The sequence below is a fragment of the Uloborus diversus genome, chromosome 1 (genome assembly GCF_026930045.1).
Source record: "Uloborus diversus isolate 005 chromosome 1, Udiv.v.3.1, whole genome shotgun sequence".
Classification (NCBI taxonomy): domain Eukaryota; kingdom Metazoa; phylum Arthropoda; class Arachnida; order Araneae; family Uloboridae; genus Uloborus; species Uloborus diversus.
This window is the reverse complement of record NC_072731.1, coordinates 14,004,834-14,022,461: the sequence shown is the minus strand read 5'-3', so window position 1 is coordinate 14,022,461 and position 17,628 is coordinate 14,004,834. Positions and strand designations below refer to the sequence as shown.

At 33.4% G+C, this 17,628-nt stretch overlaps 1 protein-coding gene across 1 annotated transcript in view; it reads right to left on the bottom strand.

The window, feature by feature from the left end:
* The window catches only part of LOC129234434 (succinate--CoA ligase [GDP-forming] subunit beta, mitochondrial-like), a 36,654-nt gene extending 29,445 nt beyond the window's left edge, over positions 1–7,209 (bottom strand). Inside the window, exons 1-2 of the mRNA XM_054868434.1 lie at positions 7,077–7,209; positions 4,322–4,466 (exon numbers count right to left, since the gene is read on the bottom strand). Of these exons, the coding sequence (XP_054724409.1) occupies positions 4,322–4,466; positions 7,077–7,139 (208 nt within the window). The 5' untranslated portion in view covers positions 7,140–7,209. The remainder of the gene's footprint in view (positions 1–4,321; positions 4,467–7,076) is intronic.
* Positions 7,210–17,628: the final 10,419 nt, after the last annotated feature.

The following is a 17,628-nucleotide window of genomic DNA, read 5'->3' as shown; positions in this document are numbered from 1 at the left end:
GATCAATGGGGTAATGATATAGTATATTTTATCCAAAAAGAAAATGGTTTGCTTAAATAAATATTAATTTGTTTCTAACAAATTAAGGTGTTAGCAATTAAGATATTGTTTAGAATAAACTTTAGTTTACCACTTCAGATTTTTAATTCATTTTCTGATTAAACACTGACCAGTTCATGGATTGAATGAGCCTTTGTAAATATTTTGTTTTGCAGTTTATTACGTGAAAATGGCACAAAATCTTTCGCTTGCTCCCATGAACAGTATTTTTGGAAAAAGAAAGACGCAAGAATAAAATAGCTTTGAATAAAATGCTACTTCAATTAATAACTTAATTTAAAAAGTACCGCAGAATAAATTAAGGTATTTTCTTGGACAGGGCAGCAGAGAGTCAAGGTGAGCGGCCCCTTTGTCAGTTTGGTCGCCACTCCCCCTCTCCCTCTAAAACTTGAAAAATTTATACCACATCGATTCTGAGACAGGCCCAAACATTTCAACTAGGCTGACATGGCCCCTCGTCGGCCTGTTCTTGGAACTTGGTTGCATTGAAAGATCGATATTTTGCTAGTTTTTTTGAGTTATTATATATTCTTGGATGGTTTTATGGTGTCAAGATATTCTAGACAAAATTTTATCTTTTTGATTCGAAGGCATAGTATAAATAGAGTATTTTCTTATGTTAAAGTTTGAAAAATAGTTCATTTTTTAAAATGCTTAAACTTTTTGACAGAAATTATAGTTTTTGTATCAAAAAATAAGGTTAAGTTCTTTAATCTGAGTTTCATGCAAAACTAGCATTACAGATGCCTCCAAAGAGTTTTTACAATTATAAGAAAAAGTATGTACATTTCTCATTACTTTGATTTAAAATGCAAATACAAAAGTGACGACCAGCAACAGGCTCTGGGCCCAGCTAGATTGGTCCTAGTCAATTTACAATCCCCAGTGAAGATCAATGGCCCTCTTAAAACTATCTACTCCCTTGCTCATTACCACCTCTTCGGTAAGCTGTTCCAAGGTTCTATTACCTTGCTAAAATAATAATTTTTCCTAATATCCATGTTAGCCCGAGATTTAAATAGCTTAAAACAATGACCCCTTGTCCTGTTTTCAGTGCTAAAATTCAGCCCCGTAACATCTTTCATTTTAATAAATTTAAACATCTGAATCATGTCCCCTCGGTCTCTTCTTAGCTCAAGACTACATTTTTAGCCTTCTAAGCCTGGAATAGTAGTCCAAATGAGAAAGTTCATTTATTAGACTTGTAGCCCACCTTTGAACCCTTTCCAATACATTACTGTCTTTCTTAAGATAAGGAGATCAAAACTGAACAGCATACTCCAAATGATGTCTTAGCAAACTTCTATATAAGAGCAGAAGAACTTCTTTAGATTAAATAATATTGAAGAAAAGAATACAAAACCTATATATATATATATATATACATAATAATAAAAAAGTGAAAAATATTGAAAAGACCACACCAAAAGCCCATAGATGCGCAACGTAGCAAAACTAAAAAGCCAAGTAAATATAAAATTAAGCAAACAGAATTACAAATATAAATAACAAATGATGATAAAAAGGAAAAATGCAAGCAGCTATTAAGTAGGAATAGATAAAGAGTGAATCCAGAGCTCATCAGCCGTGGAGGATTCATTAATTATGGTCAAAAGACCAAAATTTTTAACTATGAACTAGAAGAGACTGTTTAAGCTCCAGTACATGTAATAAAGAGTAACAATGGGCAAACGCACCACTTGCTATGCTAAAAACAATTAACTAGAGCTCAAATCTAAAACTAAAAGCAGGGGGTTTCGCCTCGACTAATTAGGAAAACAAGTTCCGATAATTAGCCTTCCACGGGACAGTACCTGCCTATAATAAAATTGTCTTACCTTGAAATCCACGTAACCAAAACCAAATCCATTGTTCAACCTGATAATAAACATTCCATTTGTCAACAAAACATTAAAAACAAAAAATTATATCCAGAAATCAGTCCAAAGACATACCGAGTCGCCTGTTTCGCACGTGTAAAAAAATCATCCACCCCTGTGATTCATAAAAAATGGTTTGTCATGGTTGTATCATACATTTACACAGTTAAACAGTTTCAAAAGAAGCAAAATGTTCATCGAAGGCTATACTTAAGCAAATGTTTTCAACTAGATTTTTAGGGAAGTTATTATTAAAAAGTAAGTTTTTGAGTACTGAAATTTCTTGCTTAAATGCAGAAATGGTATTGCAAATTCTTTTACTTCTGATAGCTTGCGAAACAATAATGCCAATAAAAACCTTTTTACTTAAGCAGGAGGAAAAATCTTGTAAGCTGTTAACTGTGAAATTGAATTCGCGTCTTTTATCATAGATTGTAGTGGAGCAATTTGAGTCAATTTGTATGTTGATATCCAGGAAATTAAAGCTATTTTGATCAGAACTGGTCTTTTTGAGCGTTAATGAACAATGATAAATAGTTTTCCTAAGTTCAGAAAAATTAGGAAAATTTATAACCAAAAGGTCATCAATGTATCTGCAACAGAGAGGTGTAGAGAAAGGATTGTCAATGAAATATTTTCTCTCATAATATAAAAGAAAAAGATTGGCTAATGTAGAGCTAAAATTAGCTCCCATTGCTATGCCATTGATTTGTAGAAAACATGAATTACCATTTTTGAAAAAATTATTGAAAACACAAAATTTAAAAAGACCAAGAAAAAACAATTCATTAAAATCAAGGGAATCCTTGACTGAATTAAAAAGTTCTGAAACAGAGGAAAAAAGTTCAATGAGTGGGATATTGGTGAAGAGGTTTTCAAGAGAGGTTCAAGTCTTGAACAACTTAAACTTCAACAAATGAATTGGTTCTGGATTGTTAATAATAGTGTTGAAGTGATCAATTTACTTAATATGCTTGATATAAATTACTTAGAAACATTTGATTTTGAAAACCTCTTCACCAATATCCCACTCATTGAACTTTTTTCCTCTGTTTCAGAACTTTTTAATTCAGTCAAGGATTCCCTTGATTTTAATGAATTGTTTTTTCTTGGTCTTTTTAAATTTTGTGTTTTCAATAATTTTTCAAAAATGGTAATTCATGTTTTCTACAAATTAATGGCATAGCAATGGGAGCTAATTTTAGCTCTACATTAGCCAACCTTTTTCTTTTATATTATGAGAGAAAATATTTAATTGACAATCCTTCCTCTACACCTCTTTGTTGCAGATACATTGATAACCTTTTGGTTATAAATTTTCCTAATTTTTCTGAACTTAGCAAAACTATTTATCATAGTTCATTAACGCTCAAAAAGACCAGTTCTGATCAAAATAGCTTTAATTTCCTGGATATCAACATACAAATTGACTCAAATTGCTCCACTACAATCTATGATAAAAGACGTGAATTCAATTTCACAGTTAACAGCTTACAAGATTTTTCCTCCTGCTTAAGTAAAAAGGTTTTTATTGGCATTATTGTTTCGCAAGCTATCAGAATTAAAAGAATTTGCAATACCATTTCTGCATTTAAGCAAGAAATTTCAGTACTCAAAAACTTACTTTTTAATAATAACTTCCCTAAAAATCTAGTTGAAAACATTTGCTTAAGTATAGCCTTCGATGAACATTTCGCATCTTTTGAAACTGTTTAACTGTGTAAATGTATGATACAACCGTGACAAACCATTTTTTATGAATCACAGGGTGGATGAATTTTTTACACGTGCAAAACAGGCGACTCGGTATGTCTTTGGACTGATTTCTGGATATAATTTTTTGTTTTTAATGTTTTGTTGACAAATGGAATGTTTATTATCAGGTTGAACAATGGATTTGGTTTTGGTTACGTGGATTTCAAGGTAAGACAATTTTGTTATAGGCAGGTACTGTACCGTGGAAGGCTAATTATCGGAACTTGTTTTCCTAATTAGTCGAGGCGAAACCCCCTGCTTTTAGTTTTAGGTTTGAGCTCTAGTTTATTGTTTTTAGCGTAGCAAGTGGTGCGTTTGCCCATTGTTACTCTTTATTACATGTACTGGAGCTTAAACATTCTCTTCTAGTTCATAGTTAAAAATTTTGGTCTTTTGACCATAATTAATGAATCCTCCACGGCTGATGAGCTCTGGATTCACTCTTTATCTATTCCTACTTAATAGCTGTTTGCATTTTTCCTTTTTATCATCATTTGTTATTTATATTTGTAATTCTGTTTGCTTAATTTTATATATATATATATATATATATATATATATATATATATATATATATATTTATACACATATTTATATATAATACTACGTAAAGGATTGATACATACGAAAAGAATGAGAAATTTCTTCTGCTTCATTAACGTTGGATGCTACTCTAAAATTCTGAACACAAATCCCATATTCACTCATCAACTGCTTGCTTTGATATTCTTGCAAGTTCAGGTAACGTACTGGTACAACTGCAGCAGCACACTAAATAAAAAAATATCTTTTAGAAACAGCTGGATGAGGTAACATTTTAATACAAACTACACACAATAAGCTTATGTATTTGTCAGCTGGATGGTATAGTTTTCATTTGGCTGAGGCACTCACAACCAAATTAAATTCCTAGTGCAATTTCACAAGAGGGCTAAATGTCTCCATCTGGTGGGAAACTGGGCATAAAAATTATCCATGCCATTGGTGCCTTAATGGTGGCATATGAAACATTGGTTGCCATATCAGGGATCATACTATATCTGCAAACAGCTAAGACCTCAAATGCAGTCTATTGAAAAGAAGAAATGCATAAGAAAATTAATAAATATCATGTATAATATGTAATGTTGAAAGCACCTGAAGTAAATGTCCAAACCAGGGATTTTCAAACTGATGAAGAATAAGGAGGTGTTGTCAGTGGTTCAGTGCTTGATTTCTAACGAAAGGAGTTCTTTTTTATATTACACCCAACATCATCTTTTCAGACATGAGGCGTCTTGCAGTCCTGTACAGATTTGAAATAGCTCAAGAGGAGGTACGGGCTTGACAGTCTTTACTGGAATGAATGTCAAAAAGAGAGGACAACTAAAGAGATGCTCCCCAGTCATAACAGAGGTGTTGCAAAGCACATAAAGAGGCGAATCTGTCAGATTGATTTTATGCAAATAGGCCTGCAGATAGTCATGTCCATTAATCGTTCTAAACAACAGATTACCTCAGCTCTGGGAAGGATGGAAAGATGAGAGCGTTGCTGGCCATCAAATAAAACAAGTTCAGTGCTCTCTAGTCTTCAGAGCTTATTTTAATATGCAGTCTGAATTCAGTTCAATATGTAAAAAGGCTCAAGAAATTGAAAGAAGTGATTGAGCTGAGCTTCCATGAGCTTGAAAGCAAGTTAAGCCCTAGGTATAGTCGAGGAAGAATGGACTTAGACTTCTAATTTGTATACTTGCATCCCCCTCCTTATATATTCTAACACAAACGTCTAGTCGCACAGGCAGAAATGACCTTCAGATTATGCTTTCTGCGCATCAATGATTCTTTATATATTTTCACCTTTGTTTTCTTGTAGTAAATTCATCTATAATGTCCCATAATCAAGTTTTAGGTCAAACTTAATTCTATTGATAACAGAGCTAATAAAGATAATTTACCATCAGAAATGAGAGTGCGCAAAGGACACTTAATTCTCTTCAATAGCGAAAATGATCGTTCTCCGCAACAATTGGCTAATGTGCTTTCATTTAGTAAAAAAAATTATCAAATGACAAAAATTTTTTGTTCTCTTTAGTTAGAGGCCCCGAACACTGGTCCCAGAAAAAAAATTTGATGACAGAAATTTGGTGCCCCCTTTCCTTTGGTGCCCCGAATGCCCTGTCGTAAATCAGTCCCTGCTTATTCTCTTAAATGTAAGTGTTCCTACACTTTTCGATTTAATTGATTTTTCTCCTATCTGGGAACATACCCAGGACTACACCAGAAAATATTAAGCGAAATTCTGGAAAATTAGATCCAAAAATGACAAGAAAATCAAATGTGTTTCATTGCATCAACTATCTAAAAGTCTTAGATACAACAAAAAAAGCCAGTCCATGGTATGTACTTATCAATGGTGTACATTTTATGCACTTACTAAAATTAATTAAATATTTAAATGACCCGAGAACACCAAAGCATAACCATGTGATAAAGTTTTATCGAATTATAAGACTAAATGCAAAAAAAGTGAAGGAGAGTTCCACTAAATTTTTACGATTTGACAAGTGCATCATAAGAGGAAAACTATTCACAAATTCAGATCAAACACTTAGAGCATTCAGTGTAGTTTGCAGCAACTATTTAGGTTTATATAAAGCAGTCATCTAAATTTTTAACTGTTTTTCTTCATTATTCAGTGAAGAATCCTAACCTCATTTAAATGTTTCTACATCCATACATTTTTCCATAGATTATTATATAGATATTCTTCAAAAGTAAAAACTTCTTTATTGAAAAATACACAAAAAAAAAAAAAAAATGTATGATTACAAACCAACATTATTTTAAAAAAAATTTTTACAGGGAATTTTTTCATGGAAAAAAATGCAGCACATTAAAATTGTTTAAAAAAAAAGGATGAAAATAAAAAACTGCAGAAATCAAAAGGTCACTTTGTTAAAACAAATTATTTCTCTTTAAAATTTTTAAATTAATTTAAAAAAAATAGAAAAAAAAAAGAAAATCTTGAAAAAATTTGATTTATTTCCATACGATAACATATATCAAACGAAATGTCATTAAGATTCCAATATGTTTGTATCATATTAAACGAAATTTTTTATTGTTTCAAATATTTGTAAACAACATATGTATTTTTATTTAGAGAGGCACTATTGGTCACATGTTGGAATGATCAATGAAGTTTGCAATGAAAACACAGCGATCATTGGTGGGTTATCCGTCATGGACATCGTGCATCGTCTGCACAAATGAATCACGTGGTTTTAATGAGGCAAGCAAAAGTACTTATCAAGTTTTAAGAATAAAAAGATACTTTAGCCACAAGACAATGAGTAGCAAGCTTTCCTTTCAGTTTAAAGAAGAGGCTGGAGCACAATTTACCTTACGTTCCAACAAATTATAGAATGCAGAACCATGTTTAAATACACGAACAAACGACGCCATTTTTGACTGAATTCTAGTTTGTGTGGCCAGAACAAGATTAGATAAAAGTGGAGAAGAAACTGATAAACATTCAACTAGGGTTGTGTTCGATGAGCCATTGGTAGCTCCTCGTCGAACGCAAGCTAGGAGTAAAAATACAAGGAAGAAGGAGGAAAAAAGACGGAAGTGAAAATAATTATTCATTATGAGTTTAAAGGTTCAAAATGTTGAAATTGATTTTTCCTCCAGCATATTGTCATTTGCAGTTGTGCGTTGTGCCCCCCCCCTAGTCAATTTCGTGACCCCCAGATCAAGGGTCCCCCCTCCCAAAAAAGGGGAGCACTTCAACTCCTTCCCCTAAAATGTCAATGGTGCATTCTTCGGAATGACTTCCCCCTTCCCTCCCATAAGTGGGCACCCCTGCATTAAATTAATTAAATTGCTGAGTGAAAATAAGGAGCACAAAATCTATCAGTAAGCATTTGTACGATTTTTGCTCTTAAGCCGACATTTTTCTAAAATAAGGAGGGCGAACCACATCAGCATAATAACGAAGGTCTCGATTGGAGTCCCTAGTTTTCATTTATTAGAAACTCTAGCCAGAGACGTCGTCCCAGTTTTTCAGAAGTGGGGCCGCCAGCGATGCAAAAAAAAAAAAAAAAAGCGAAACTTTTCGTTGTTTAAAAAAATCAAAATAGTAATTATAAATGAACTATTGAAATAATAGTGACAAAAGCATTTTTTCTGCAAAAGTTTGAATTGAAAATGCAATCTTAAAATACAATTTGGGAACATCCATGACTATCTAGGAAAAGGGCCGCGAAAGTGTACGCTTTAAATATTTTTTTAACGCAAAAAAAAGTATTCAGTACACTATTCACTAGGCCGCAGAGTGGGTAAGTCTGCCTAATCGAAAACTATTGCCCTAACATCATTAAAAATGGCCTGCAAACGAGTATTTACAACTGTAATTTCGAAAAACCATGAGAGATCTCCCAACGTAAACCCCGAGAAACGCCCTCTCAGTTAATCATTCATCATCATTCAAGGTCGAATAAATTTCGTCTTTTGGACTTCATTTAAAAAAAACTAGGTCTCCCAAAGCTGTCCTCCTCCTAATATTACCGAAGATCCTCAAAAATGTCATTGTTAAGGCATCAATTCAGAAATATTTTCGGGGGAGATCCCCTAACCCCCTACCCTTCTAACAGAGTTGAAAATCGTCTACGATTGCTTTAATTGAATTTCAATTTTGAAAATTGGTCAGTGGAGGACTCCAAAACTCTCCATCCATTAACATTACCAAAAATCTTCAAAAACTGCGTTTTCTATAGATCGAAAATTTTTCTAGAGAATACTCCCCTCCCTCTCTCTCTCGCCAACATCATCGAAAAATGTCTTAAATTTCGCTTTTAGTGCTTCAATTATGAAACATTTCTCTACGCGAACCCCTTTAAAACTCCCATCCTCCCCCCCTCCCACTTAATTGAAGGTTGATTTAAATTACGTTTTCGGAGCTTTAATTTCAAGAAACTGGTGGTGCACTAAATTTTTATAAAAATAAACCTACAACCGCGTTTTTAAGGCTTAAATTTCAAAAAGTATCGGGGGGATGGTCCCGCATTTCTCTTTCCCTTAATATCGCCATAGATCGTCTTAAACTGCCTTTTTCTTTCAATTTTCGAAATATTCACGGGGGAGAACCCCAGAGCCCTCTTTACTCATCACAATCTGAAATAAATCAGAAATCGCGTGCTTGGACCCAAGTAGCATTTTATCTTGGCTCAATATTGGCGTGAGATTGTTCACGTTGGCAATGTCTTGGCCAATATTGGCACGATTTTTGCAATGTTAAGCCAATATTGGCTTCCCATTGCATTAACAATATTGTACTTAGATTGGCAGATAATCTTGTGCCAATATTGGCATCTCATTGCATTAGCAATATTGTACTTAGATTGACATACAATCTTGTCCCAATATTGGCTTAACAATGCGCAACCATTATTGTATTTAGACTGTGAGACAATATTGGCAAAAAATTGGTCAAACTCTGGAAAGCCAATATTGGGCGGAAGATGGCTCTTTGATGTTCAACCGATTTTGAAACAAATCTGAAAAATGATTCATTTTCCTAAGTGAGCAATTAAACACTGAACCTGATTACCTGAAGCTCCACAAACTGTTTTAGAATGCTAAAACAAATTTTGAACGTAGAGAGAGTCCTCAAAAAATGGAGCTATTTGAGTTCACTTTAAACGCATTTGTATTTTTTTAAAAACCGGCGAAAAAGAAACTTCAACTTTGTCTGCACATTTTGTGTTTTGTTGCTCTTCCTCGCCGCTGCACATGGTAAATGCTTTTGTCCGAATATCGGAGATACTTTCCTTAAAATTTTATTGTTGCCTTCATTTCTTAAATGATATTTTATCATTCTCATCAGTGAATTTTTTTAACTATGTCTAATCCACTCTAAAATTTCAAAAAGCGAAAGAGAAAAGCGTTATTGGAGCAACTCAATGAGAAAGCTTTCCTTTGCAGTGATGAACTTTGTCTTCCAAAATAAAAGTAATGAAATAAGGCAAAAATTTTTTGAAGAAATATTAAATGCTGAATAAAATTCTGGGTAGATATCTAACATTGAAGAAATTGCTGAAACGATGTGAAACAGTGAAAATTTTGGATCGACATTGTGTTTTCAAAACTCGAAATCATAATCGAACAGTGACATTCTAAATTGCGTCGAACATTGAGAATTCTGAACTAACATTTGAAACTGGAGTAAATTCTGGATCGATATTTGACTTTGAAAACACTGGATCAATATATGATGAAGATTCCAGGAGTTTTATTTTCATGATTCTACATTGTGGATGTGGCAGGAACTCTAAAAAAAAAAAAAAAAAATCTGGGAAAAAGTGAGAATGTATATGAGAAAAACTTTCCGTGAAAATTTAAATTTCTACTGGAAAACTGTATTCCTTTTCACAATGCTCTATAACACCTAATTTTATTGACAATAATCAAGTAAACTTTTAGAAGTCTGAATGCAAAATCTGAAAGAAGGTTTTACGGACTAGTTTTATGCTACCAAGTTCATTTCTCTACACTGACTTGCGTTTTGATGATCATAAGACTTTTGACTCATTACAGAATGAGAATTAAGTTCCATGGTCTATTTTCAGCTGAGCATGTACGATTAAATGGCAGTAAAGGTAGTGTAAACTATTTAGCGTCAACCATTGTTACGGAAATAATTGAAGTTCTATCTGATAAAGTCCAAGAAATGTATCCAAAGTCGAATAAAACCAAGATGCTTTGATTAACTATGATTTTACACCAGTGTTGAATTTTTTGTGCCAAACCGTTATTTTTGACGTGACATGTCAAGAATCTCTTGAATGTATGTTCAACACCATGACGTTTTTCATATTTCAAGTTAGAACTTTTTTCTAGAAATTTCGTAGGTTTTTTAATTGTTTCTACGTGCATAAGTATTGAGCAAAAAAAAATGGCTCTGTTTATCTAGAAAATCTGAACTTTTATTGATAAAAGTTGTGCAAATTCTAGGTCCAACACCGTGGAATTGTCCATTTGCTTTACAAATAATTCTATTTATACCGTTGCCTGTATCAAACTGTTCTAGTTAATTGAATGTCCCTTTTCAACCTTAAAACAAATTATAAATTGTTCCACATCATCTCTTTTGCACAAAAAAATTAAGTGTTCATACTCTTTCGTCTATTAAAAGTGATATCATATAGATTAAAATATAATGTTGAAGAATTTGGAAATTTAAAGGTGAGGGGAAAAACATGTAAAGTAAGCCGTAAGTTCTTTTGCATTATGTTTGGAATATTTATTTGTTTATAAATAAAAATAAATGTTTTTATTTTTTATAAAAACTAAGACAATACAGAGCTAAAAAGTGATGTCAAAAGTTAAGCCAAAATGCAAAGGGTTTAATAATCATTTTCAACTTTTTAAATTTTCCTTTCATTATGGTAAGTGGAAATATTTTTTTATGTGTTTTAGTTTTCAAACATATGTACTAGACAGCTAACTGCTTGTCCATTATTTCATTGCAATAAGTGCAACCTACATTTGCATCAATAATAAATGATTTTCAGATTATTCTTTGTTCATTGTCACCTACATTACATCCATTTTAAAAAAGAAAAACTTAACAACTTTGTTTGCAATACACTCAAACCTGTTTGTGTGGGATCCTTTTTCTTTGTGGTACATGAAAATTTCAATCAAATTGTGGCTCAATTGACTAACTTGTCTATAAAACAAGTGCTCGGTAGTATTTTTAAGTGATGAATCGTTCTCTGATGTATATTTTAAAAGCGGATTTAAATGGTTGGCGAGATTCAAAGTAGTTGCAAAAGCAGAGCTGTCTTCAGGGTCCCATCTAACTGGTTAAGCCACAAAAAGTGGTAGGTACGGGGAACTCTGGAGTGAAAAGTGTCTTGAATTTGTTTAAAGAAGAAATTCCTACAGTTGTTTTGTAAGTTTTGGGTTATTTTCAAGTGAGACTGTGTTACGAAAGCATTTTTTTGTAGCTAATAGTGAAGTTTTGAGTGAATTTTTTTATGCGGTCCCTATCCACCACACAAAACTAGGTTTGAGTGTAGTTTGTTTCCACATTTATTATAATGAATGCCAATTTTGTGAAATAGATCTTATTATTTTCTTTCACAATAATTGTTAGTTCATTATTGAATACTTTTTGTTTATGTGAAAATATTAGACATATGCTGGAGTATTTGATAAAGAAATTTTAAAGATCTACTTACTTTATTTACATAAACATGGTCAAACATCTTACTGAAGGAGTTAATTCTTGCAAAATTAAGTTGCTATTTCTGAACTATCCGGGTCAAAAAAAAAGGTACTTAAAAATGATGTTCATATTTAATTTTTTTAAATAGGAATAAAAATTCCTACCATTAATTGTTCAATATTGCAAAATAACTTTACTAATCAGTTATTTCAAATTTAAAAGTTTATTATTAATTTGAATGACAATGAAAACGATCAAGCAAAGATTTTGAGCAACTTTTGCACTGTACTTCAATTACATTTACTTTCTGTGCAACCTTAGAATTGCAATGAAACCAAATGTGTACAAATTTTCTATTTGTTCGTCGAGGGAGAATTAACTCTAATCTGAATTCTGCTCAGGAACTTTTGTAACTAATATTTAGCAATGTTAGTAAGTTTTGAGCAGAATTCGGAAATATCGGATATTTTCAATTAGCACAAATTAAAGTCTTTAAAATAGTAAATGTTTCCTCAAATCACTCTATTTTCTTATGTTATTATTACAATATGTAGAATTAAAATTAAGTTTTCTTTTTATTATATTTTATTTTACATTTTCATCAATTTTTATGGAGTTAGCATTGACTGTTTCATTTTTCTTCTGTTAGCTACTTTTACAGTTATATGATTCAAAAATAAAATATACATTAATTGGTGCACAGTCATAAGAAATTCTCTTTTTTTCTGACCAACATTTAATAACTAGGCACTTTTAATATGAATTAAATTGATGATGTTGTGAGATTCTGGGCTGTTCTGCTGTGGTCTGAGTGTTGTTACCACAAACGTTTCAACTGCATCTGCGGCAGTCATCTTCAGTGTTTACGTGGTCGAAGCTTCCAGGAAAGCGACTTTTAATTCCTTCTTCCTTTTCGTTGAAATTGTTGGAATCCCAACAATTTCAGTCCTGGTTAAACTGTAACAGCTACCTACACTGCTGGCCACACGAAATGCAACACCAAGAAGGATAGTAGTCAGAGTGAAATGAAATTTTATACACGTGATGGCAACCTTACTATCAGAAAGTGATTACAAAATGAGAACAAATTGATCATTTATTACTGGAAAAATTCCAAATGAATGGAGGTTTAAGTCTCCTGTCGAGCTACCTATTGCGTGAATGTACGAGGTAATAGTCAAACATTGAAGCATATCAGTCTTGTAGGATATCATACTACACAGGTACTAGAAATGTGCACCTAATTCCATCAAGCTCATAGCCTATGCAATTTACCATCTCAAGTAATCCCAGATATGCTCAATTTGTGACGAAGCAGGGTGACGCACTGGACATAGAAAGTGGAAAAGGAAGCCCCCTCACACCCTTGCTGTGTGTGATCAAGCAGTGTCTTCCTGGGAGCCCCGCCATGAGTGTCAACACATGTGACTGAATAATGATATTAACGCAGTTTGGTGTCATGGGGACCGCAGGGTGACCTGTCGTAGTGCTGTGGATCAATATTAGAAGTGACTATGTTTTGTACATGATTGCAACCCATAAAGGCATCCCAGCTGTGGGTGGGGTATGCCGCTGAAAAGCAAAAGCATTATTTGGTAGTTCACAACGTGTTCACCATAACCTTACAAAAATGTTATTTTTGCCAAATTCGATCTGGATTCATCTCTATGAGAGCAATCAGGAACCATTCGGTTGCTAACAAATCGATTTGAACTCGAACCTACTCCAAGTGTGTGTGACCCTAATAAAGCCTGCTTTTTAGGAGCACACCACATCGACAGCTGTAGTGATGCTATGGGGTGCTATATTGTGTGTGGGACAGGATCACCTCTAACATTGATTCGCTGCACTATCACAACCTAATGGTATATTTTTGTCATGTGTTGAGACTCGTGTTCAATAGGGCAATGCACCGTCACACACAGCAGGGGGGGGGGGGGTTCCTCTCCCACATTATCACCTTTTCTGACCTGCGTGATGTCATGATTTGTCACAAATTGAGCATATCTGGAATGACTTGACAGTAAATTAAACAATTTATGAGTTTGATTGAATTAGTAGTGCTTTACATTAACTGATAGGAATTGACCTATTACATCATATGAGACTAGTATACCTCAATGTTCCACTGTATCGTGTTGTACATTCAAGCTAGAGTTGATTCAACAGGTACTTAAACCTCCATTCATTTGGGATTTTTCCAGTAATAAATGTTCATTTTATTTTCATTTTGTAATCAATGTTGCCATCAAGTGTAAAATTTTGTATCATTCTGACTGCACCTTCCTGATGTCGCATTTTATGTAGACAGCAGTGTATATAACAATAACAGTAATGGAAGCCACTATTTAACCAATATTGGCTTAAAATCGAATTGCAATAATGGCTCAAGAGTGTGATTGCAATATTGGCCAATATTGTCAAAATGTATCCCCTCCGTGCTTCAGCCAATATTGTAAGCCACTATTTAGCCAACGTAACGCCAATATTGGCCTTAGATCGGGGTGCAATATGGGCTCAAGATTGCAATAGCAATATTGGCCGATATTGTTAAAATGTATCCCCTACGAGCTTCAGCCAATATTGGGTGTAAATCGTACGCCAACATTCAGCCAACCAAGTACAATATTGCGCCAAGATTCAATGCTACTTGGGGAGTTTGAAATTTGAAAAATTATCGGGGGATGACCCCAAGTCTCTCCATCCCTTAACATCCCCATAGATCGTCTAAAACTGTTTTCAAATTACAATTTTGAAAAATTCCCAGGGGAGAGTCAACGGACCCCCTGTCCTGAAAATAATCAAATATAACGTTTAACGTACAATTATGCTTTGGGAACTTAAATTTGGAAAAATTATCGGGAGAGACTACCGCTTTCCCCTTCCTCTCCAACTTAAAATAAAGTCTAAACTGAGTTTTTATATCTTCAATTTCGAAAAAAGGCCAGGGAGTAGCCCTCCGACACCCCCTATTTCTGATTGAATATTATCCTTACGATTAAATTTATGTTGTTAGGGTCTAGTAATATGACTGTCCTTGCTAAACCAGGAGCTAAATCTTCTCTCTCTATCTCTGCATTATTGGAACATGCGTTTGAAACAATTAAGGGGCCGCCAAATGCGTACCCCCCCCCCCCCCCCAAAGTTTTACAAAATTGAAAATGTATGATTTTAAAAATGTTTGAGGGGGCAAATGTTAACTCTTGGTAACATTAAACATAAAAGTTTTACATCAATGGAATAATTTCTTTAAATTTCCAAAAAGCAGCAAAATAAACCAAAATCGCCCCGTTTCCCAATTTACACGACCTTACAAAGCAAAAATAGGTTTAAAACACAAAATATAAACATTTAAATAAAATTTTAAGTTAGTTATTATTCAAAATCTAAACATTTTTACAAGTTATACATTCAATTTCTTATTTATATAATTTATTGTAACATAATAAAAGAAAAAGCTATTGCATTGTCTCCCTTTCCAAGAAATAGGGTACTTCATTATTAATGAATATGTGTTCGTGAAGTACCTCAAAACAACTTAACAAACATCCAACATGAACAACAATAGCTTGGGCATTAAATTCTGATTTAGTTTCGAACCTAGGCATTTTTGATATAGACTCTAGTTTGCTTAAGATGAGAAACCATCAAGTCTTTCTTCACCACAAACAGCTTCTGATCTGACGCTGCGTTTCGTCGCTTGGCTGTGACATGGGTATTTATGAATGTCCGCACCGAAATGCAAGCTATTTCCTTCAAATTAATTTCAACTTGAAGTAATTGCTTTAAGAAAAACTTAATTGTGTCGCAAGTAAATGACAATGCGGAGCGTGGCGTGGCTCTTATCGAAGCGTTTGGTATGACTATTACTAAAGACGAAGTGCAGAGACAGCGCCTTTATCAAATAGTTCAGGAACATCGAAAAAATATCGAGGTTGCAAAAAAAAAAAAAAAAAAAAGAAGCCTTAAAAATTTGAGACCTAATGAGCGAGGTACTATGTACTTTCTGTATTTGATTAGCCTTTCATACATATCTATACATCTCTCTCTCTCTCTCTATCTATCTATCTATCTATCTATCTATCTATATATATATATATATATATATATATATATATATATATACACATATGTGTGTGTGTATGTGTGTATATATATGTTATAGAATAATTTCTTTTGTCAGAAATATGAAAAATATAAAGTAACTTTATTATTGTTTGCGTTCTCCTTTTGTTAATATTACGAAATTTGAAAGCGCCTGTGCCACCTCTAAATACAAATATATTTTGCCAAAATTTTGCATAAATTATCCTTGTAGACAGTGGCACGAAATAAGGGGGCAAGACGAACAAAAATACAAAATCGATTTTTTCCCCCTAGATTTCTGAGGCACCCTTGTGTGCACTCTCTCTTATTGTCAAACGCCTATATAATTCTAATATACTACTTTAAAATATTTCCATATATGTACTTTCGAATACTATTTCCATTTACTACTTTCTAATACTATTTTAAAAGTATTGCCATATACTTTTCCCCAGGACTTGAACCTTTTAATATGTACATTAAAAAAAATTCCTTTTGAAATTTGAAAATAAATCTCAAAATTTTGGGAGAAAATACTTTGTTCCTTGAGTTTAACAAAAGTTTTTGGCTAAAACTGAAGTTTTACGATAGGTCAAACAAACATGCATGAAAAAATTTATAAAAATATATTTAAAACTTTTTGAGATAACGCGAAACGAAAAACAGGCTTCGGAGAAAAAGAGCTAATACATCTGCTGTTGACAGATATTTCAAAGGTTTACGTTTACGTTTTCTTTACGATTACTCGAAAAGTTTTTTGCTTGCAGAAAAAAAAGGGGGATATCAAATTGTTCAGACTTAAATTATGCATAACATTTTTTTTTCTTCAGAAAATCGAAAATTTTGAAGGTTAAAGGTCCTTGAACTCTTTAAGACATGACTTCCCAAATTGTGGTCTGCGGATCCTGTGCAGGTCCGAGAAGCCATTGAAGGGGGTCCGCCACAAGTTTTGGGGGAAAAATGTTTTAAATACGTGAAACGACATTTTAATAATACTCTTATGTTTGAAAACCGAAATTTTACCGTCGAAGTATGGAATTATCCATTTAACACTACATCCCGACATCTCGAGATACAATGCTGTTAGATACAATGCAGCCAACACACTGCAAATTCTCAGAAAATACGTTTGGAAGACCCATTGTGGTTCCAAATTTGCTCGATTAAAAAGGAAGTGAAAAATTGCTTTCTTTCGTACAAATATGATTGCCTGAACTACCAATCAGTAGATTGTGTCAACATGATACTATAAGAAATTTTGTTCAATGAATCGCTGTCGGTTGATGTCGAGAATACCAAAAAAAAAGGAAAGTCGTCTTCCCTGGTCGAAGACCGTCCATTGCCGACGGCAACTGAAAGCCACCCCGCGATATATTACGGCAAAATTAGCAGCAAAACAAAAACTACTGGTACAATCAAAGAAGTGATTCATGAGTAGTGTAGAAAGTGTACCAAAAACTGTGCTACAAAGTGTTCTTAAAGAAGACAGTGGCGTATATAGGGTAAACCTACCCAATTTCGTGATACTAAGGATTCAAACAGTATAATCGATAATTTTTTCTGAATTTATTGACTTGATATTTTTTCCATAGACATAGTAAACTTTATTCTTAATTATTAAACCATCAAACAGAA